Source organism: Sarcophilus harrisii, chromosome 2 (assembly GCF_902635505.1).
Source record: "Sarcophilus harrisii chromosome 2, mSarHar1.11, whole genome shotgun sequence".
Taxonomy (NCBI): Eukaryota; Metazoa; Chordata; class Mammalia; order Dasyuromorphia; family Dasyuridae; genus Sarcophilus; species Sarcophilus harrisii.
This window is the reverse complement of record NC_045427.1, coordinates 613,067,301-613,091,385: the sequence shown is the minus strand read 5'-3', so window position 1 is coordinate 613,091,385 and position 24,085 is coordinate 613,067,301. Positions and strand designations below refer to the sequence as shown.

The following is a 24,085-nucleotide window of genomic DNA, read 5'->3' as shown; positions in this document are numbered from 1 at the left end:
ACTGTTTTACATTTTGTTATCTTCTCTATCCATTGATCAAAAAATTCTTCTCTTGCCCACAAATCTGATAGGTGGTGAAATTTCCTTAATCTTCTAACTTGTTTATGATATTACCCTTTAAATCTAAATAACATGCACATTTTGAGTTTATTTTGGGTATATACTTTAAAATATTGGTCTCTTCTTACTTTTTGCCAAACTACATTCCAGTTTTCCTAGAAATTTTTGTCAACAGCAAGTTATTGTTGCAAAATCTTGTATCTTTGGATCTGTTAAATACCAGATTACTGTGTTAATTTACTATTTATTACTGCCTTGAGATACAGTTTAAGATCTGGTACTTTAAAGTCATCTTTCTTCAAAGTTTTTTTTCATTGATTCCCTTGATAGAGAATCTATCTAAGTGCCCTAAAACTGATAGTTTTAACTTGTTGGACTTCCAGATGAATTTTGTAATATCATTTTAGATCATAGAGATAATTTTTTGCTAATTTGATTGGTATGGCACTGAATAAATAAATTTAGTTAGAATTATCATTTTTATTATATTGACCCAACTTACAAGTGAGCAATTAATATTTTTCCAATTGTATAGCTTTGACTTTATTTGTATTAAGTGTTGCTGAGTTGGTCCAAGCTAATAGATATTCAAGTATTTTATATTGTCTCCAGTTATTTTAAATGGAATTTCTTTATCTCTTGCTGCTAGACTGTGTTGGTAATATATAGAAATGCTTTTTTAATCCTGATTTTATATCCTGCAACTTTGCTGGAGTTGTTAATTATTCCATCACGGCTTTTAGTTGATTGTCTAAATATACCATCATATCATCTCCAAAAAATGATAGTTTTCGAGTGGCTGCCCATCAGTTGGAGAATGGTTGAATAAATTATGGTACATGAATGTTATGGAATATTATTGTTCTATAAGAAACAATCAGCAGGATGATTTCAAAGAGGCCTGGAGACTTACATGAACTGATACTAAGTGAAGTAAGTAGAACCAAGAGAGCACTGTACATAGCAACAACAAGAATATATGATGATCAACTCTGATGGATATGGCTCTTTTCAAAAATGAGGTGATTCAGGACAATTCCCATAGACTTGTGATGAAGAGAGCCATCTTTACCCAGAAAGAGGACTATGGCAACTGAATGTGGATCACAATGTAGTATTTTCACCTTTTTTGTTGTTATTTGCTTGTTTTTTGTTTTCTTTCTCATTTTTCTTTTTCTTTTGGATCTGATTTTTCTTGTGCAGCATGATAATTGTTGAAATATGTATAAAAGAATTGCACATATTCATATATTGGATTACTTGCTGTCTAGGAGAGGGAGTAAGGGAAAGGGAAGGAACACAAGGTTTGAAAATCGAAAGTTGAAAACTATCTTTGCATATATTTTGTTTTTTGATTAAAGTTGTTTGTTTTCAAAACATGCTTATACATATTTCTACAGTTATCATGGTTTGGCATATATTTTGAAAATAAAAGGCTATTATAAAAGAAATGAACGATAAGTTTTGTTTTCTCATTGCCTGTTCTAATTCCTGCAATTTCAAGTAGGTAATGAAAATATTATTACAACCATCTTACTCGAAATTGAGGCTTTTGCCTGGAAGTTCAATGGGATTTTTTCCCAGAAATTTTTTTTTTCAATCAATTAAAATCAGTTTCTCCCTTTACTCGCAAAGCAATAAAGGAAAGCTCCTTTTATAAATGTGCATAATTGAACAAAAATTCTCACATTTAGAAACACATTTATGTCCCCCTAAAATGTCTTAATCTCATTCTGAATCCACCTCTCCTTCTAGAAGAGGGTAGTACATTTCATCTTGCATCCTCTGGAAATATGACTTGCATATATCAGGGTTTTCAAAATTTCTAAAGATGTTTGTCTTATTAATATTGTTATATAAATTGTTCCCCTAATACTGCTTACTTTAATGCTTCAATTCATACAAGTTTCCCCAAGTTTCTTTGAAACTATTTCTTTCATCTTTTCTTATAGCACAATAGTATTCTATCACATTCATAGACACACATTTGTTCTGCCATTCCCCACTTGGTGGGGAATATATCCTTAGCTTCTAGTTCTTTTAGTTACCCCAAAAGAATAACTGCTATAAAGATTTTTGTATATATGGGTCCTTTTCCTTTTTCTTTGATTTCATAATGGTATTTATGGTTTTATTTCCAATAAGCCTTTTTTCTAAAGTTGAGGCTTTTTTTCATTTACCTCTATTTTTAGTGTTATCAAACTTCATTGTTACTTGGTGCTTGGTAGTTGTAAGCAGTGTGCATATTGGGAATGTTAATACATTTTAAGTAATATTACCCAGGGGATTGTGATCTGAGAGAAGCCACTGAATAGTTTTTCTGAAATTTCATTCATTTTCCAGAATATATGTGACTATTTTAAATTGTTGCGTTAATTCCTCAGGCTCTTAAGTGCTCAGGATAAAATTATTTTATGCTAAATGTTAAAAAAAAAAAAGTGAGAGAATATTTAGAGTTCATAAGTTTATGCAGTTACATTATTTGAAAATGAAGATATTAATAACACTTTATATTAATGGTTTCGCTTATATATTGTGTTACAATGTGACATTATAATTGTATTCAGTGCTGGTTATCATGACACTCTAAGTGCCCTATAACCATGCAAATTGTACATTTTAGAAATTTTCTATTCTTCCTCTGGGAGTACATTTGTATATACATTTCTGAAGTTTATTTTGCAAAAAGCATGAAGATGTCTCATAATTTTTTTTTCCTTTCTCAAATTGTGAATTTAGTGAATCTGATATTACACAAGAGTCACCTTTTACATCAGCTGATACTGGCAACTCACCATTTGCCTTTCCAAGTTACGAGGGCACGGGAATCTCCACTGAAGGCAGCTCAGACTTCTCCTGGGGATATGGTGTGAGTTTACATATCATCAGTCTGCTAGAATAATTTAGAGGGTAGGATCTAAAACTGAAAGTCAGAATTGACCACCTTCCTCCCACATTTCTTGATGTACTGCTATGTTAAAATATACTATCATATAATTGTGCTTCAGGACTTAGTATCCTTAATTGTTATATATTGTTATTTAAGAAATTTAGCATTACCCTTTTACAGATCTGGAGGTTGAGTGACAGATTCAAGCTGAATTGATAATTAATTTATGAAATTATGAAATGGGGCAGGCACTCCCAGTTCTTTGGTACTTCCTGAGAAAGCCCACGATGGCAGAAGGAAGGCAGGAAGTGGGGCTGCAATTATGCTTAACAAGGCACAGAGAGTACAGAGACAAGTAGTGAGAGGATTACAAAGGCAGATGGTATGAGGATGGAATGGGAGGATGAAGGGAAACAAGTAGTGTGGGGGAAAGGATGGGGAGGAGGAAGAGAGAATATTACTCTTGTAACCATGGATTTGACTTAGGAGCACTAGGCAATGTGCTTCCAATGGAAATAGAAAAGTTTGGGAGTGGGAGTGGGAGTGAGGGGAGAAGAGCACCCAGATGGCTTCCCCGATTCAGCACATATTATCAGGATGGGAATTTTGCTACTATATGATACAGTTTGTAATTTATGTTCCTTTGACATTTGAGACAGTTTGTAATCTTACTATTTATAAACTTACTCTAATAGACTATAAGGGGGTAGAATGGTCAGAGAGACTAGGACAAGATATGGTTTTAACACAAAGCTGAGCAGTTGGGGCCCCATTACAGAATTATAGAATTTCAGAGTTGGAAGGAACCTTACTATCCATCTTCGCCAAACCATACCTCTTAGAGCATCCCCATCACAGTATACTCAGCAAGTGCTCATCCAGCCTTTTCCCGGAGACCTCTGGTAAAGGCAAATCCACAACCTCCTATTTCCTGTTAGCTCTGATAACTGGGCAGTTTATCCTTACATCTAGTCAGCATTTGAAACCTCTACCCCTTGCTCTTGCTTCTGCCCTTCAAGCCTTGCTGCTTTTCCTTAGGACAGCCTTTCAGACTCTTAAAGACAGCTGTGATGTGCCCCTGCATTGTTTCTTTTCCTGGTCCTGTTTAAAACCCTCCAAGTCCTTCGACAATCCTCAAATTATAAGTATTCAAGTCCTTGCACTACTATTTTTACCCTTGTTTTGTTTTCTTTTAGTCATCAAGGCAAATTCAGTCTGATAGGTTTAATTCTTCTCCTGGCTGAATAAGAGGTGAATGACTTTCTGTTGAGTAGTAAGAGTGCTGTGACAGAAATTTAGCTCTACTGTTTTGACACAATATTAGATTTAGAAGAGACTTATCTAGTCCAAACTATATTTGATCAGATTTAGCTCTACTGTTTTGACACAGTATTAGATTTAGAAAAGACTTATCTAGTCCAAAATATATTTGATCAGAAATTTCTCCTATTATACCTTTACCATCTAGCCATTCAAATTCTGAAGACCTTCAGGGAAAAGAGTTTTTAAAGCAGCTCATTCCACTTTTAGATAGTTCCAATTAGGCTTAATATAACTTTTATCTTTGATAAATTTGATTTATCTTTTAAAGGATTCCTTCTAATCCTGCCCCCAGGACCAAGCAGAATAAGTCTATTCCCCGTTCTTGAAAATAGTTAGTAACCTAAATCTTCTCTTCAGGCCAATTATCCCTGGTTCCTTAAACTGCTTTTTTAATAGTGTGATCTCTAGTCTCCTCCTCATCTTGGTTGTCTGTTTCTGAATGTGTTCCAACATGTGAAATTCTATGCCCAGAAGTGAATACAATAGTCAAGATGCAGTCTCACCAGGTCAAAGAACAGTGGGACCCACACCTCTCTCATTTTGAACACTATATCTTTTTTGACTACCATGTTTCTTTCTTTTTTTTTTTTTCATCGAGTATGGGGAACACTAAATGTTTAGACCTTTTTCAAACAAATTGCTGTCTAACCTACCACCTTCCCCATCTGATCCTTGTAATGTGACTTTTTTTAATCCAAGGGTAGAATTCTATTAATATTTATCCTCTTAAAATGTGTTATTAGATTTAGCCTATCATTTGACTCAACTAAGTACTTTTAGATCCTGAATCTCATCCAATCTGTTATTTATGCCCCAGTTTCTTAAACTGTGGTTTGCAAACTCATATGGGATCTTGCAACTGAATGTGAGAGCCATGAAATTATGATTTATTATCAGTAATAAATATTTGATTTGTATACCTATTTCATATACCTATATACTACCTAGGGTGTAAAAATTTCTCTAGCAAAAAGGGGTTGCTAGTAGAAAAAAAGTTTAAGAAGCCCAATTTATACTATCAGTTTGTATAATATGCAAATTTGATAAGCATCCCATCTATACATCTTTATCTAAGTCATTAATAAAACTAACTTGTTTGGTACTCAGGAGAAATCCCTGGTTTACTACACTAAAGATGATGACCTGTTAATGATATTATGAGAAATTTTAACAAATGCTAGCTTAAATCTCATTATATCAGGTATATAATAGTCCCTTTATCTCCTAATTAATAAGTTTTAAAAGAAGGAAATCAGGCTGCTCTGCCATTACCTGTTTTTTAATGAAGTCATGGTGGCTCTTGGTGATCATCTTTTTCTAGATGCTAACAAACCAAATCTTTAACCATGTGTTTTTTTTTTAACCATGTAGAATTTGGCCTGAAATCAAAGCCAAGATAACGGACTTAAAGTTTCAGACATGTCCTTGTAGAGGGCTGAAACTATGGAGTCGATGCACTGAGGTCAGGACTGCTGAGCACTTGAGGCTAACTACTAATTGGACAATACTCTATGGGCATATGCTTGGAAAATGGTCCTTCCCACTATCCTGTGCTAGCTCAATGATTGGTGTATACAGAGGATTGTAGGAGGGACTGGGGGTGGAGTAAGACAAGCCACAGACACACTTGGGTGGTAAACGAGGGAGAAAGTGGTCGTGGAGATTCTATTTCCATCCTGTTCAATCCTGTGTCTAAGGACCAAGAATAAAGACTGAGGACTTTTGCTTATCCTGACTCTAGCTGATTCTGAGGTATCCTGGGTGCTATCGTGGTCATCACATGTCCTCTTCCCCTTTAAAAAAAATAATTAATACATCATTTTCCCTTTTCTGATCCTGCAACAGATCCTCCAACTCTTTATGATTTGTTAGACTTAATGACAGTAGTCACAGCCACAAATTCTTTTAATACCCTGGAATGTCATTTATGCAGAATAAGCATTTGAATACATGAAGGGCAAATAGTTGATCATTTATTATTTTCTCACTTATCTTGGGTTTCATCTCCCTGTTAACCATTTTTATTTTTATCTTTCCCAGTTCAAAGACCATTCTTCATAACAAAGAAAATAAAAAATAAAGTAAAAGTTGAGTAGTTATGCCTCTCTCCATCGTTCAGTAAATCATCCCATTCACCCTCTTCTGGCATATTTAATTTTCCTCTAGTATAGTACATAAAGTACATAGTAAATAAAGTTTAATAAAATTTCAATTTGAAGAGTTTTTCTATGTAGGCACCTAAGTAGTACAGTGAATAGGGTTTTGGGTCTCAAGTCATTGAGTTCAAATCTAGAAAACTTCCTGAGTTCCAGAGTCTTGCCTCTGACACTAGTCATTTAACCTTGTTTGCTTCAGTTTCCTCATCTGTAAAATGAGCTGGAGAAGGAAATGGCAAATCCCTCTAGTATCTCTGCCAAGAAAATCCCAAACGGGGTCATACAGAGTTAGATACAACTGAAATAACTGAACCACAAAAGTTTTCTATATGTGTAGCCATGGTGTAAGTAGAATTATATGTTCTTCCCTTATGGTTATTTCCATTTTAAGGTTAAAAATAGAAATATGAATAAGTTTTTTTGAATGTCCCAGTGTTATTACAACATTAGAAATTATTTGAATAATTTATGTATATGCTGAAACTTTCAAATAATTTAACTTGTCTTATGGAAACTTGATAGCTTTTCAGATTGAACAAATATTTAAATAACTTGAAAAGGTTTTTATGAATTTAACAGATCTTAGACCTATCTGGAAATGATTTTTTTGGATATTTATTTTTAGGAACTTGACCGAAATGCCACAGAAAAAGTACAGTTGTTGTTCACGGTCATTGATGAACTTTTATATGAGCAAAAGTCGAGCATCCATACAAAGGGTCTGCAAGAAGAGTGCCAACAGTGGACGTCTACCTTTCCTCACCTCAGGTACTGGGGGAGAGAGCAGAATCTGATAGACATCTGATCCTAAAAACAAAAAATTACATTAAGGGGCAGCTAGATGGCGCAGTGGATAGAGCACTGGCCCTGGAATCAGCAGGATCTGAGTTCAAATTCAGCTTTGTGACACTTAATACTTCCTAACTCTTAACCCCAGTTGCCTCTCAAAAAAAGAAAAGAAAGAGAAAACTACATTAAAAAAAAAATTCTTGTATTTTGATACCTCAGTGGGATTATGATATGTGAACTTGGATCAGTTACTTTTCTTTTTCTTTAATTTGAAGGATTCTGGGGAAGCAGATAGTTACTTCTTGTGAAGGTTATGGATTGTATCCTAGGTCTCCATCAGTTATTTCAGCCTCACATGAAACAACATTGAACCAAGAAAAAGAATCTACTGTGTAAGTAGTAGAAATTTTTACTTGTGGTGAAGCATGACGATACTTATCCCTATCGCCTACTATTAAGTAGCAGTGGTTAGATCTTTAAGTTTTATTATAGTGAACCTCATGAGATTATCCATATTGTTTAGTTCCATTAGAATTTTGTTCTATTTAATATTGTATTAGTGAGCTGGCATCATCTATAAAAAAGCCACTGTTATGCAGAGATTATTTACATAAAAGTTATGTTAAAAATTTTTGGGGGGTGCTTTCGAAGAAAGCATTAATTTTTTTTTAATTATAGCTTTTTATTTTCAAAATATATACATGGATAATTTTTGACATTCACCCCTATAAAATCCTTCCTCCCTTTCCCAGTCAGCAAGTGATATATGTTAACTATGTGTAACTCCTCTATACATATTTCCACAAATATCAAAAATATTATTTTGTTATAAAAAATCTTAAACCTTAACTTTTAAGGAATTTTCCAGCTGAAGGCTATCACCTGTTGACCAAAAGTAGCCTCAGTCTATCAAGTATTATAAATGTGGAAATATGCTACATTTTGGTAGCTATGAATGTGATGGCAGAGGATTTCTAGGTAAAGAGGAAACAGAAAAGGGATTTTCTTTTTGCACAAGATTTATGATTTCATATGGGTAGGGGACCAGTCAAAACCTATTTTGCGGCCTGAAGTCTTAAAGCATTGTGTGTTATGGCATAGGAATCAAGTCAGGAAGTGGCAGGAATCAAGTCAAGAACCATATCTGACATTCTGACTGTGTGACTCTGGAGCAAAGCACTTGTTAGTATCCCAGGTGAGGGAACTGACAGAAACAGCAAAGCTGAAACCATTCAGAGTTGGTAATGTTGAGAAAACAAGTAATTTTTTACATTGTTGTTGCAACAGAAGAATGGGAGAAATGGAAAAACATAGCAGTATAAAATGAGAACACCCAATCCAATCATATCCTCAGATCTGCCAATTCTGTTGTACATCTTCTATCCAAAGCTATTAGTAAACAATACTCTATTTACTAAGGAAATAAGACCCTATTTGTACAAAAGTAGTCATAGCTGCTTTATACATAATTATGAAAAATTGAAAACAAACAGCTTCAGTGGAATGATTAAATAAACTTATTTTGGCAGATCCATTCTATCATAGATGTGATCTTTCTTCCACCACTGCAGATCACAGTTTTAAGCAATGTCTCAGTGTCCAGTGCAATTGTTCTTAATACCCTTTTTAATGTTAGAATATTATGGTGCTGCAAAAACAATGGATCTAAAGGACCACTAAATACAGAAGAGTGGACCAATAAGAAATGAGTCAGAACAAGGTTAACATATAATACTATAGACAGCAGTGATTTCCTTTGCCCATGAAGTTTACCCTGAGAAGTTAGTAGATGGTCTTTCAAAATTATTATGTCTAAAAAATTCATCATCTGTAGCCAGCTTAGTGATGAGCCTCGCCAGTCTTGGCCAGGTTGGTCTTTGGATGACAGATATACAGGTTATCACTAGGCTTTTGTAAAAGTACCACAGCCTTCAAGGATCCAGGGTCACCCCGGTGCCATGATGAAGCATCATAGTAGGATTTAAATAGAGCTAAATTGGTTGTGATCACATTTTAAAATATGTAAATAGTTAATTAAGGATTTGATTCATATTTGGTTTAATTATTGATATTTGTTGCATGTCGAGTTACAATAAAACATTTTTAGAAAGGTAAATAAAGGTACTCTTTCACCAATGAAATGAATGATGGTTAAAAATGTAAGGTACATCAATCAAATTTGTGAAAGTAAACAAAAATCATAAAATCCATTGATCTCAGGAAAATGAGAGAATCAAGTACATGTTAATTTTTAAGTTATACTGTAAATTGATGTAGTTTTTAAAGAAAGGTTTTAATTCGTTTCAGTATTTTGATGGGTCTCTTTGATGTGACTGTTCTTTCTATAGCCCAACTATGTTTTCTCATTTTATGTGATTCTTTTCTATGCTCTGTTACAAATCCTCCAAGTACGACCTACTTAGTGCATTGGAAGATTTCTTGCAAGTGTTTTACTGTTTCCTCAATGTCACTTCTCATATTGCCCATTTTTTTTTCCTTTATGCTTTTCTGCATTCTAATCATTCCAATTTGCCATACATTTACCATGTTCCAGGTACTGTGCCAGATGTGGAGATTAATACCCTCCAAAAAAATTAATACCTGCCTCCAAGGAGTTTATATCCTACTTGAGGAAATGTATACATATAAGTATTATGTATTTACTCACCTATATGCAGGTGACTGAATATGAAATAATTTGTGGGACAGAGTTGAGAAGAAAGTACAATTGGAATCAAGAAAGACTCTTTTTAGGAAGTGGTGCTTTAATTGAGTCTTAAAGAGTTCTAATAATTCCAAGAGATGCAGAAGAGGAGGAGTATCATCCTGTACAAGTAAGGCACAAGATGGACAGTTATACATAGGAAAAAGCAAATAAGCCAGTTAAGTAGCAAGATATAATCATTGAATATTTTCAAGAATTGATTTGGTCTATTGCCTGTTTGGTGGAATGCCCTTTCACTAGCACTTAACTAGTAATCAAAGTGCATTTATTAAGCACTTAATAGCAGCCTTGCGCTGGGGTCAGCATTGGGGATGCAAATACAAAAATTAAATTATCCATTCCTTCGAGGAACATGCATAACATCAGAGTACATAACATATATGTATAATTACAATGGCTAGATTTTCTGTGGCATTTTAAAGCTTGCAAAGCATTTTATGAATATATGTCAATGTACATTATATTATATACCATGAAATAATTTAGGGAGAGAAGTAATACTAGGAACCCAGGTGGCCAGGAAAGCCCTTCTAGGAAATGGTCTTCGTGCTAAACTTAAAATCCCCTTAGCAAGCTGGGGATTTTAAGATGAGTTGGAATTTGTTGAGAAACAGTAAGATCAGTTTAGACTGGACTAAAGAGTAATGAAGGTGTGTAATATTCTTCTCTAAAATATAATGTTCTCCGGGAGCAGGTTTCTTTTCAGTTCAATAATCACCTCAAATGCAGTCAGGAATTAAGTCCAAATCCTTTATTTTTCCTTCAAAGTCTTGTCTCTTTTTCTGGGGCTTGGCTAGTTTTTCTGGAGGCTTTCTGTACTCTTGGTTCCGAGAGCTTAAGCTGCCTTTTCTGGCTTGTGAATCTCCTCGATTGAATCCTGGCTGAGGCTCAGAGCTTCTAGTAGGCTTCTGTGTCTGGCCCTGAGAGCTTCTTGTTTATATTCTATACCCTGAGTATATATCAATCATTATCACTAGGAAACCATTATTTGTTGTAGGATAAAATCAATGCTAAACTAGATTTAACCACTGTCTCCTCAATTCCACTTATTTAGCACCTTGTAAGAATCCTAACAAAGGTGAATAATGTTTACTAAATCTGGAAGTATACATTGGGAATCAGCTTGTGAAAGGTTTGGTTTTAAATGCTTAACTGACTTAATTTACATGGCTAGACAACCCCCGATTTTTTTTCTCAAAGGATACATTATATAGCTACTTTTCATAGACCCCTATTTTGGAAGAGTTAAGTGGGCCAACAGAGAGGAATGCTAAATTTACCCATAGCTCTTCTTGGAACCTGGCTATGTAAAACATAGCAATCAATTCCTCTTCCAGTCAATAACTTTCCTTTCTTCACCTTTCTATACCTCTCTTCAAAGAGGTGTAGTCATTTTAATGTAAATACAAATAAAGGTGAAAAGAGGATCAAGAAATGATAGCGATTAGATGCTTCTGGGCTACACAGAAGTCTGACATATGTACTGAATTAATATTTTCTTCAAGAATAGTCCAAAAAGTACTGAACATGGGGAAGATTCCAAAACAGCACAAAAAAAGAAAAACTATATTTAGACTTGAAAATGACTACTAACCAGAATGGGAATCATTTTAAAATCAGCTGTCTCTGTGTAATCAGATAAACAAATAGAGCAAATTGATAGCAAATTAAATGATAAAGATGAGAATATATTTCTTATACTGTTCTAATCCAATCTACTAAAGCTATTGACTGAAAAGTGAGATTAGAGAAAATTCAGAACATTGATTCTGATTATCATCATTTTTTCTTAAGAGAAATTTAACTGATTAAAAAAGTTGCCCCCATACAAAAGCTTTTCAAGCAAGCACTCAATTGTTCTTGCCAAATGGAACTTAAAAAATCCAAACCCAACACCAATTAGGAATATAAAGTCAAAGGCAAAATATTACAGGGAAGGATGATAATGAGACTATAACTAGTGTCCAAAAAGCAACTTAAACTATTGGAAGTAGAAATCAGCTTGCTGTAAGCCAGATAATCTTGAAAGCATTTTAGATATAACTGCAAGAAGAATGACTGATAAACATGAAAAGGGAAAAATTTCCAGCATTTCTTTAGTAGTCTGTTTACATTGTCAGTGCTACTGGACCCACCACACTTCACAGGATTACAGGTTTATAGACCTGGAAGAGATCTTAAAAATCATTTTACTGAGTTTGACCTCAAAACATCCCCAATCAAAAAGCATTTATTAATCGCTTACCATGTGTCAGGAATTGTGCTAGGTACTGAGGATATAAAGACAGAATGGAAACAATCTCTTCCCTTAAGGAGCTTTTCATTCTATCAGCACTTGAGAGCTAGGGTTGCATCAGCAGGTAAGGAAATGGAAAACACTTCATGTAGAAGATGGGTCTGGAGCAGCATTTTGAGGGCTCTAAGACAGAGCCAAGGAGGAGGCACATTGTCTAAATAGAAGACAACTAGTGATGGATCATCATATGCAAAGAACAGCAAGGTCTATTTGCCTGGATTGTAGATACAAGAAAGAGTAACGAGGTTAGAAAGGTGTGTTGGGGGGCCAACCTGTGAAGGGCTTAGGAAGCCCTTATTTATTTTTTTTTTTATTGTTCAATCATTTTTAGTTGTTGTCCAGCTCTTCATAACCCCATTTGGTTTTCTTGGCCAAGAAAAAGTTGACCATCTCCTCCTCCTGCTCATTTTGCACATAAGAAAACTAAAGCAATTAGGATTAAGTGCCTTGCTCAGAATCACCTAGTGAGTGTCTGATCCAGATTTGAACTCAGGCAGGTGAATTCAGGCCAGGTGCTCTACGCACTATGGCACCCTCTATAGCGAGCCCTAGACAGGTTTATATTTGATCCTAAAGGCAATAAAGAGCTACTGACATTTATTGAGCAGGGGAGTTACTTGGCCAGATCTACACTTTAAGAATAATAGTTTGGCTGCTCTGTGGAGAATGGATTTTTTTTTTTTGGGGGGGGGGGGGAGGTGGAATCAGGGAGACCATTAAGAAGGTTGTTGTGATAGTCCATGTGAGATGTGATGAGAATGGGAATTACAATAGTAATTGTAGGAGAAAGAAGCATATAGTTGTGAGAGATGTGTCAGTAGAAATGACAGGATTTGGCAATTGATTAGAAATGAGTCATAGGGGAGAATGAGGTCTCAGAGCACCACAGATGTGAACCTGAGTAAATGGAAAAAAAATAGAGAAGTTGGCAAAGGGAATTCAGATTTAGAAATGTTGAGTTTGAAATGTCTATAGGACAAAGTTTGATATATTCAATAAGCAAACAGATAGACTGTGGCTAGATACATAGATTTTTATTCATCTGCATAAAGAAGATAATTAAACCCATGAGAGCTGATGAGAGGTTGGATTGAGAATATAGACTCTCTATACTTTAACTGCTTTTGTGGAGAAGTAGAACTTAAGCTAAAATTGTGAAAAGTAGAAGTTCTTGAACATAGAAATTCAGAAGAAACCTCTGTTGGAAATGACATAATTTTAAAGACATTTTAGAGGCAGCTGGATGATGCAGTGGGTAGAGCACCAGCCCTGAAGTCAGGAGGACCTGAGGTCAAAACTGGTCTCTGACATTTAACACTTCCTAACTGTATGACCTTGGGCAAGTCACTTAATCCCAATTGCCTCAGCCAAAAAAAAAAAAAAAAAAAAAACCATTCTGGAAGCACTATTTCAGAATATCTTCAAAAGATTCTAAAAGAATGAAAAGATTATTGATAATATGTTTTCTGAAAAGAGAGGCAAGAAGACACTGCTCAACAAAATCTTCCTGAAAATGCTTTACATTTATCAAAGGTGTCAAATCTTATATGAGAAAGGATTTTGTAGATAGCTACCTTCACAGCCCCATAGTTGACTAAAGGGGAATAGAGAATAAAAATCCTTGTTGTTTGTGTTTTGTTTCTTACAAAAAAAATTTTGATTTGGAAGACCAAAATGTTGCCTTAATGACTTTTCCTCAACAAGTTATTTCCCACTGATAGGTTAAGGTTATATAAAATTGCTTAATCAGTCAATAACCCATTCTTTACAATGAGCCAAACATTGTACTGAGCTGTGAGGATATAAAGAAAAAAAGGAAATAGTCTTTGCCTTCAAAAGAGCTTGCATTCTAAGGGGAAATAATATGTACCTAAAATTGTGGATGTGGAATACATAGAGCAGCTACAAGATAACCTTAGAAACCTGGATGTGGAGACCTGTCTGCAAAAAGAAATGAAATCTGAAGAAGAGGAAGTTAAGGAGACCATTCTGGGCTTCGAGGATAGATAGCCTGTGCCAAAAAACACTTCCAAAAGATGGAAGTAAATAACACCATATGGCTGAAATATGAAGTGCATGGAAGGGAGTGATGTGTGAGAAGACCAGGAAGATGGAAAAGGAAAAAAAGTTGCAAAGAGTGTTAAATGACAGTTGCCACTGTGGAGATCTCCATGATCCTTTTATCAAAATCAAGTCAAGCCAAAAAAAAACAAAAACAAAAAAACAAACAAACAGTATGAACAGCTAGTTTTTGCTACAAGGAATAACAAGCTGATAATTGTTGAAAGTACAGCACAAGTTCTCAAATGCATTCCAGGTTGTGGATTTGTTTTTGTTTTTAATTTAAAACATGCTTTAAAAATAGCAAATCCATTCTTCACATTTTATTGCCAATGGCTGTTCCATAACTAACTGAATGATATGTAGATTGTCTGTAACTGAAGTTTAGCTGTCAAAACACACCTCTATGCATTGCTAATTTAGGAGTCAAAATTAAAGTATCCATCAGTGTTACAGAGGAAGTCCTATAAGAATTACATAGAAGAAGGCTTCCATATAGTGTGAAGTTGCCAGATGCTCTTGTTGAAGGATGACATGATTTAAATGAAGCCCTATCAAGTTGCAGGACTTCTTCAGGAAGATCAGCAGCCATTCAAAAAAATTTAGCCTGCCCATTTACATAAGAAACACAAGTGAATAAAGAATGTCCTACCTATGACATGCATTGGAGAGTCTCTTGAGTGAGTCCATCAATACCTGTGTTTGTGAGTCAGCGTAACGAACACTGACTGAGATACCAAAGTGAATATGAAGAAGAGAATGTACCGTGTTGAACTGGGATATTTGCCAATTGTTTTCAGTGGAGTCACTAATTAGGACTTGACCCAAGGAAGTAAGTTGTATGTTCATTTCACTTTGACCTAGGGATTAATCAGTAAACATTTATTTAATAACTTGTATATGGAGAGTGCTCTCTGGGGAGATTAAAAATTTAACTAAAACCCCGGAATTGAGCTATGGGTTTTCATATCCCAGAAATGGTAAGTTCAAGATAAACTATAATATAGCAATTGAAAATAATGAATGTTTAAATAATCCATTCTCAGTATAATATTAGACAGTTTTGGAAATATTAGGTATAACAAGGCAAGAAAAAAGAAACAAATATAGACAAAAAAGAGGTATAAATAACATGATATATTAAGGTAATTCAATAACTTCATTAAAATTAGTCAAGATTGAAGCTTTAGTAAAAAGGGAAGTAAAACAAACCCATAAAACATTTTATTTCTTTAATAATAATAAAAACATGAGAAATTAAGAAAAATAATTATTAATGGTGCGTTATGATAACAAAATATCACACTAAAGACAAATATAAAATTATTTATAGAAATGAAGTTAGAAGTATAAAATTGTAAAGAAGTCACAAAAGTCACAGATTAGCAGAATTGGGAAGGACCTCAGAGCTTTCTCCAGACTAGAGGCCCCTCTGAGAGGGTCAGTGTGACTTTGCTTGGAAGTGTTTTGTGTGTGGACACAAGGCCTACCGAACCATTTCCTCTGAAGGCTTTTCTTTAGCGTCACCCTAGGCTCCCAGCTCCTCCTTCTGGCCAGAAACACTTGTGTCTGACCTGTCTTAGGCATGGAAGCCTTTGGGAACCTGAGGATGGATCCCATGGTTTGCCCTCCACCCTCCTCCCTGGCACCTGCTTCACAAAATCAGCATCTAGTTCATTTGGCCAGTGGCCATGCAGTGATTCCCTGGGGGAGGGAAGGGGTGCCTGCACCTGCATCTGCCAACCAAGGGAAAGCTGGGCTCATGGATGAGCCTCTCGGGCCCTCCCTGCCCTTCCCGTGGCCTGGTACCTTACAGCCATTCTGTCCTCTCTGTCTCCTGCCCTCACACTCCCCACACACACATCCTGATACTGCCTCGAGGACCCTAACCCCACACTCCCTCAGCTTATTTCTCATGCCCTTATCACCTTACCTCATCTGCTCCCCCAGAGACGTTTATACCCTCTCTCACAAAGACAGCACTTCCAGGTTCATGAGCTCTGAAATTCCCTCATCTGCCCAGTCTGTTGGCATTCCTTCCAGGATACAGCCCCACTGTTTTTCCACACTGTGACTTCCAGGACCTCAACCCCAGTTCTCCCCCAGACCATCACTAACTGCTCTTTCCCCCTCTGCTGAACCAGACCAATCTGCACTGTCTTCCACATATGCTGCTTAAGGAAAGTGGGGAAAATCATGTAACAGTCCTGGCTGCGTTGATGTTACCTAATATAAATTAGGCCCTTACACCTCCTTAATTGACTCACTGTCTCACTTAGCCTTCACTGCAAGAGACATTACGACTGTTTGATCTCTTTTCAATCCCATTCTCTCAGCTGAAAGCCTTGTTTCATATTTTACTGAAAACAATTGAGGCCGCTCTCGGTGAAGTCCCTTATCTCTTTATGCTTTCTATCACTATCCCCTTCTTCCCCCTTACCTCACACGATGAGATGACCTTTCTCCTTGCAAAGCAAACCCCCGTACATCCACCAGTGATCTTGTTCCACCTGTCTTCTCCAGCGGATTTCCACTCACTTAATCTGTGGTCTCCTACCTACAAATATGCCCATGTCACCCCTCTCAGAAAAAACTCACTTGATTTCTCCATCCCCACTGTCATCTTATATCTCTTATACCCTTTATGACTAAAATCCTTGAGAAGCTCATCTCTCATACATATCTCCCCTTTCTTCTCAACTTTCTTAATGCCTTACAGTCCAGCTTTTACTTTATCATTCTGCTGAAAGAGCTCTCTCCATAAGTATCAACAATTTCTTAAAAGCCAAATCCAGTGGCTTCTCAATTTTCATCTTTTTTGACCTCTCTGCCATTGATGTGGGGAATGATTCTTTCCTCTTTGATATGTTCTTCAGTTTAGGTTTGGGGAACACTACTGCTTCTTAGTTCTACATATCTCCTTCGCAGACAAACCATAGAAACAGTAATTTCATTAAAGACAAAATACTTAAATTTCTGGGATTGTAGCCAAAGCAATACTTAGGGAAATTTTTATAAATCTAAATGCTTTTATCTCAATAAAAGATAAAAAGCAGATCAATGAATTGATCATGAAACTAAAAAACAAAAAAACCTAGGAAAAAAAATTTAGATCCCTAGTTAAATATCAAAATCAAAGGAGAGATTAATAAAACTGAAAGTAAAATTCTTAAAAATTGAACTAATAAAATGAGATAGGGGTTTTATGACAAAGTCCAATAAAATAGACCATTGCTAAATTTGACTACCTGTCTGATCCCTTCTCAGTCTCTTTTGCTGGATTTTCATCTAGTTTGTGTCTGATTTGAGTATCACATAAGGTTCTGTCCTGGACACTCTTCTCTTCTCACTCTATACTATCTTACTACTTATTAATTTCATCATTCTCTAGGCTTACAATGTAGGTGATTTCTTCAAGTCTCACCCCCTCCCCAGATCCAATCTGTTGTTAAGACCTCTTGGTTTTACCTTTGTAACCTCTCCTCCCCCCATCAACTTTCTGGTGCAGATCCTTATCAGTCACCTCATGTCTAGACCACTGCAGTAGCCTATTGGTGGGTCTGCCTGTCTCAAGTCTCCCCCATTTAAGTTTTTGTCCATCTTCCTCTCAGCAACTAAAGTGATTTTCCTAAAGTGTAAGTTCAACCATGTCACCCTTTCTTCTCCTGATCCTTGCTCAATAAACTCCATTGATTCCCTGTTACCTCAAAGATAAAATAGAAGATTCTCTAAATTGAGAGCATTCCATAACTTCCTTCCCTACTTCCAGTCTTCTTATACCTTACCCCCACTTCCCCCAGATTCTCTGATCCAGGAAGAGTGGTCTCCTGGCTGTTCCTGGAACAAATGCTCCATCTCTCAGCTATGTATTTTTTCTAGCTGTCTCTCATACTTGGAATGTTCTTCCTCCTCATCTCTGCATCCTGATTTCCTTGGCTTCTTCCAAATCCCAGCTAAAAGGTTGTGTAGAGGTAGGAAATTATTATTCAACAAACAAAGAAGAAATATGGACAAAATTGTTGGCATTTATTAGATAAAAATAAAGTTTTTACATGACAAAAAATGTATAATAAAAAAGAAGAAAAGATTTAGGGAAAGAACATTGTGACAAATATTTCTTTTTCTTTTTTCACCCCCAAATTATTTTATTTAAAGAAATAGAATAAGAAAAAAGAAAAACAGAAAAGGAATACAAAACAAAGTAAAATAAAAAAGAACATTGTCATGTAACCAACAGAACATCAGGGAGGATTCACAATATATAACAACCAATACCAGTTCAAGAAAATACATCTATTAGTAGAAGAAATTATTTTCGTGAATGTCCACCTTTTCTTTATTACCTTATAAATTGTTCTTTTGTTCTCTGCTGCACACCTTATTTACTTTATTTTTTTCTCCTTCAATCATCACCTCCAAGCAGGCTATTGTTCAGAAAGGATATATATATATATATATATATATATATATATATATATATATACACACACACATATATAGTCTCACACATACACATATATACCCACATACATATCTTTCCCATCCTTGCTGACCTTTTGCTTTAATTCTGCTCCTAACTTGCCTTGCTTAACCTCCCTTGTCTTTTCCCCTCACCCTTTGCTTCCCTATCCCTTCTCCCTTATTTCTTTATAGATTTTGGAGAATGCTATACCTTTCATGGTATATATGTAATGTTGCCTATTTAGTTCATTTTCAATGTGAATAGATTTTCAGAACTGCAAGCCCTTCCCCCCTCCAATGTCTCTGTGTCTATTCCTTCTCTGCACCTCATTTGTATAACATAATTACTATTTTTATCCTAACTTTGCCCAATCTTTCTTTTGAGTTGTCTTATTGTTGGTGTCACTCTTAAACATATGCTATTCATAAACAATTTATCCATGTTAAAGTTCTTTGAAATTGATCTTTGATATTGGCTCTTATATATTAAATTTTCTATTAAGTTCAGGTTTAGTGGCTAGAAAGTCCTGAAAACCTGCAAGTTCATTGAATGCCCATTTTTTTCTCATTCAATATTGTAGATAATTTTGCAATATTTTTGGCCACAGGCCTAGTTCTTTTGATTGTCAGTAGATATGATTCCAGGATCTGCAGTCCTTTATTGTGGCTGCTGATAAATCCTGTACAATTCTAATTGTAGCTACAGTGTATTTGAATTGTTTTTTCTTATGTCTTACAAAATGTTCTCTTTTGATTTTGGGGTTTTAAGTTTTGGCAATAATGTTCCTATGTGTTTTCCACAAAGGATCTCATTGGGTGGTGATAGGTGAATTTTTTCTATTTCTGCTTTCTCTTCTCATTCTATCACTCCAGGGCAATTTTCTTAGATTAATTCTTGCATTATTGTGTCAAGGTCATTTTTTTTAGACATAACTTTCAGGCAATCCAATTATTTTCTCGGCTGGTCTGTTCTCCACATCTGTCATTTTTCTTATATGATGTTTCGCATTCTGTTCTATTTTCTCATTCTTTATAATCTCTTTTGTTATTTCTTGGTCTCTCATAGCTTTACTGTCTTTTCCTTGCCAAATTCTAATTTTCAAAGCATTATTTTTGTCTTTGAGACTCTGTATCTCTTTTTCTAGTGGGTAACTTTTTCATAATTTCTTTTTTCTTGGATTTTTTTTCAAGTTTTCCTCAATATCTCTCATTTGATTTTTAAATTCTTTTTTCATTTCTTCTATGAATTCTCTCTGGGCAGGGACCCATTTCACATTACTCTTTGGGGTAGAAGATTTTTTTAGTGTCTTCCTCTGAAGGTGAACCCCAATATTCCCTATTCCCATAATGTATTTCTATGGTGGAGTTTTTTCTTCTTTGCAGTTCTTTTTTTTTTTTTTTTTAATAAGAGGTTAATTAATAACCTCTAATAAATAAGGTATTAGTATAAGCACCTCTAATCATGGGGTAAGAGGGTGCCTCAAGCTTCTCTTCAACTCTCCCCTCTGTCCAGGATCCCCAAACCAAGGGCTGGCCCCTCCTCCAGGTGCCCACAGCCAACAGCATCCCTGCCTCCTTGCCTCTGCATTCACAGAGTGTTGGTTCTTTCTTGCCCAGGGCCATTTCTTAGCTGGGCCTGGGGTTTCCAATCAGCTGAGGTTCCCTCAGTCCTCCCAGATTTAGGTCTTGACTCCACAAACAGTCTGGGAGATGAGAGTCTCTATGGTTCCTGTTGAGGCTGCACCCACACCCAGCTACCCCAGGAGTCCCCATTAGGTGTTTTGTGGAGCTAGCCCAGAGGTGTTTACACCTCACAGGGATCTTCTTGGGTTGTAACTGGAGGACTCCAGTTCTACCTCAAGTATTCTTGATTTTTCTAGAGTCTATGTTTGTCCTGAGGTGCAAATTTACTCTATTTGTGGGGGAAATCAGGAGAACTTGAAATTTACCAACTCCACCATCTCCCCAGAATCCTCCTGACAAATATTTCCAATAAAAGATTTGGCAGAAAAAATTCTGTATGGCAGTTATTTAAATTTATAAGAGTAGGAGCCATTCCCCAAGAGCTATGTAGTCAAAATATGTGAATAGACATATAATAACCACATTTTTTTGAAAATTTCAACCAGTCTAACAAGAGACATATAAATTAATACTACCCAGATACCACCTCTTTTCCATCGAATTAGCAAAGATGGCTAATAATAATAAATCAGTGCTAATGTGATTGGAAAAAACAGCTACACTAAACCTGCTGATTGAGCTGTGATTTATGTAATCTTTTTGGAAAGCAATATATAATTTATGCAATAACAGCTACAAATTGTTTATACTTCTTTGTCTCAGTGAGTACATTTCTAATTGTAAGGATATTGTTGACAGTGGTAAAATATTTGTACAAAAATATTCCTAACAGCACTTTACAAAAAGCTAGAAATAACTTTTATCAAACTATTGAGGAATGGCTGGAAATGGAACATTATTGTGCCATAAGAAATAATAAATATGCAGAATAAAAAAAAATGTGGAAAGTTTTACATGATATGATGTGAAGTAGAATAACAATATACACACATATTCAAGTTTCTGTAAATAACACTAGTAACAGCAACAAAAAATAGAAAAAAATTAGAAGGAACAATGAAATAATTGTTTTATTACTGCTTGGTAAAAATTAATCTATTTTAAATCAAATTGTAAATAGTGGAAACATAATTTCATGTATAGTCTTTTTGTATTTGAATATTGTTTATTATTAAAAGAAAAAATATATATGAACTATATGGTATAGAAATATTTGTGTTAAATGAAATTTAATGAAATAAATGAAAATTAATAGAAAAAACTGAGCATGAAAAAGCACCTCTGCATTAATTATAACCATGAAAATCACTTTCTGTTGTTGTTGAGCTTCATTTGTGTTCAATCCTTTTTGACCCTATTTGGGGGCTTTTCTTGGCAGAGATCCTGGAGTAGTCTACCATTTCCTTATTTAGATCATTTTACAGATGAGGAACTGAGCAAATAGCGTTAAGGGACTTGCCCAGGGTCACACAACCAATACATACCTGATAGTAGACTTGAACTCGGGAAGATGAATTTTCCTAACTCCATGCCTAGCACTATATCCATGTCATTACTAGATGCCTTATGTCAATCAACAACAAGAATTAAAAGAGTTTCACTGATGTAAATATTTTAGGGGTGTTTTTTTTAGTGTAAAGTAGCTGAAATTCTTATTTTTTAAATTAGCTTGAAAAAAGATATTAAAACAACATAAAGTGTCATAAGTGTCAAATGAGTGGTATGAGTAATAACTGTAATAGTAACTCAGAGGAAAAAGAGATCATAAGTTAGGAGAGTTAGGAAAAGTACAAAAGATTTAAGAGTTTCTTAGGTCCCATGACAGTATTATATTATAAGAAACTGTTATTTATTGACGATTGCACAGTGAATTTATATTTGCTCCTACTTTCTCCCCCAGGTTTGGTATAAGAGGTAAGAAGTTTCCATTTTCACTTTCCTCTGGACATAAAAATGCTTCTGTCTCCAAATCTCCAAGCCTATATTCTGTAGAAAGAGAAGATGAAGAAGAGGGTGTGATTGTCTCAGAAGGAATAATAGAAGAATATCTGGCATTTGACACTACAGACAAGTGGGTTTTTAACTTTAGCTATTTACCTCTTTCTTTTCAACAAGATGTTGTGGTCTGTGTGTAATTTGTTTTTTAAATTTAGTGACTGATGTGAATTAGAATTATCTTAATTTCATGTTTTTAAAAATTTGCTATATTTTCTTTAGCTTCCAAAACTAGTTTTAATATTTTTCCTTGGACCAATCCTCATTACTCATCCTGCACTGTATTTATTTGTGTATTCTTTATACATTTGCACCCTTACCCAAAATTCCTGATCTCAGAGCCAGAAGTGCCCCTCAAGACCATCTAGTTGAGCCCATGGTGAACAAGAATCCTCTCTGAGTATTCTGGATCTTCCGGCTTTTGTTTAAAGACTTCCAGTGAAAAGCAACCCACTATCTTCTCAGACAATGCATTTCACTTTGAGCTATTTCTCAACTGGAGGTTTTTCCATATAGCAAATCTAAATTTTCCTTTTTGCAAGCAAAATTTTGTCTTTGATTCCTCATCTCCCTGTTTGAGCATCCTTTCTGTCGCCTGGTTCCCTTTTTCCTCTATCCCTCCCAGAAATTCAGTCCCCTATTGTCATAGACTAGCTAACCCAGACTCCCCACTGATCCACTACAACCAGGCTTTTTTTTCCTCAAGAAAAGGAGGGAAGGATTCCTTTTCTGCCAAAGAAACCCTTTTCTGCCCCTTGATCCTTTCATCTTCTCTTAGTCTCTCAGTTCATTTCACTTCTTTGGACTGTGAGTCATAACTAATATTTCCCCCATTCTTTCTTATACTTCTCCAGGTTTTTACTTCTTAATAACAACTGGATTTCTAATTGGTAGAATTTGGAGAGCATCGGAGATATTTTATTTATTTGTTTCACTGAAAGATGAGTTTTCCTTAAATCATACAACTCAGCCTAAATTACACTGCCTCCTTTTTTCTTTGTCTCTTCAGCATCCAGCAAGTAGGATTTAAAAGGTTTTGTTAAAATTGAAATGACCATACATCATAAGAATCACTCATACCATTATATAAGCATCAGATTAACACCATCATAAGTTGCAATTTATAGCAATATTAAAATACTGTTCAAATGTGTTTAGCCTTGCCATTGTCCACCTAGCATGATTACCCACTCAATCAAAATTTTAAAAAGATCTCGCTGGGTGAAATCACTTAGTACCTGCAGGGGAAAGAGAAGAAACGAGTAATGAAAATGTAGTCTTCATTTTTGTTCAGTTGATTTTGTCCAGAAGGCAGCTTGGCCCATGCAGCTTAGAAAGGGGGGGATTGTGGTGTGAATAAAATACCTCCCCCATCCAACCACTGATGCTTAACATTGCATATGAATGTCTTGACTGCCTTCCTTTCTCTCTGTCTATCTTAGGGAAGATAGGTCAGATGGAAGAAAATTAGACCTGTCTTGTGAGAAAAAAAAACTGGGCTACCCTCCCATTGCCCCATTTCATTGCATGAAGGAGGATGTTCTTGCCTACGTGTTTGACAACGTGTGGAGCAAGGTGCTGGGCTGCATGGAGGAGCTGGTTCGGAGGCACTGGGAGGAGTCGGCTTCAGGTAGGGACCCCAGACCCAGCCGGACACCCTCCTGTTGTCTGAGGGCAGACAGGGCTGGGCCAGGGCCTGGCAGGCAGCGGTCATGCTTGTTGTCACTTGTGCCCAATAGGCATTC

At 35.6% G+C, this 24,085-nt stretch overlaps 1 protein-coding gene across 3 annotated transcripts in view; it reads left to right on the top strand.

The window, feature by feature from the left end:
- FAM149B1 (family with sequence similarity 149 member B1) overlaps positions 1-24,085 on the top strand; it is a 47,070-nt gene that overhangs the window by 6,781 nt on the left and 16,204 nt on the right. For all 3 annotated transcript variants that reach the window (XM_023495363.2, XM_023495364.2, XM_012540632.3), the window contains exons 3-7: positions 2,800-2,929; positions 7,055-7,197; positions 7,494-7,610; positions 22,246-22,416; positions 23,783-23,970. In XM_023495363.2, coding sequence (XP_023351131.1) covers positions 2,800-2,929; positions 7,055-7,197; positions 7,494-7,610; positions 22,246-22,416; positions 23,783-23,970 — 749 coding nt within the window. The remainder of the gene's footprint in view (positions 1-2,799; positions 2,930-7,054; positions 7,198-7,493; positions 7,611-22,245; positions 22,417-23,782; positions 23,971-24,085) is intronic.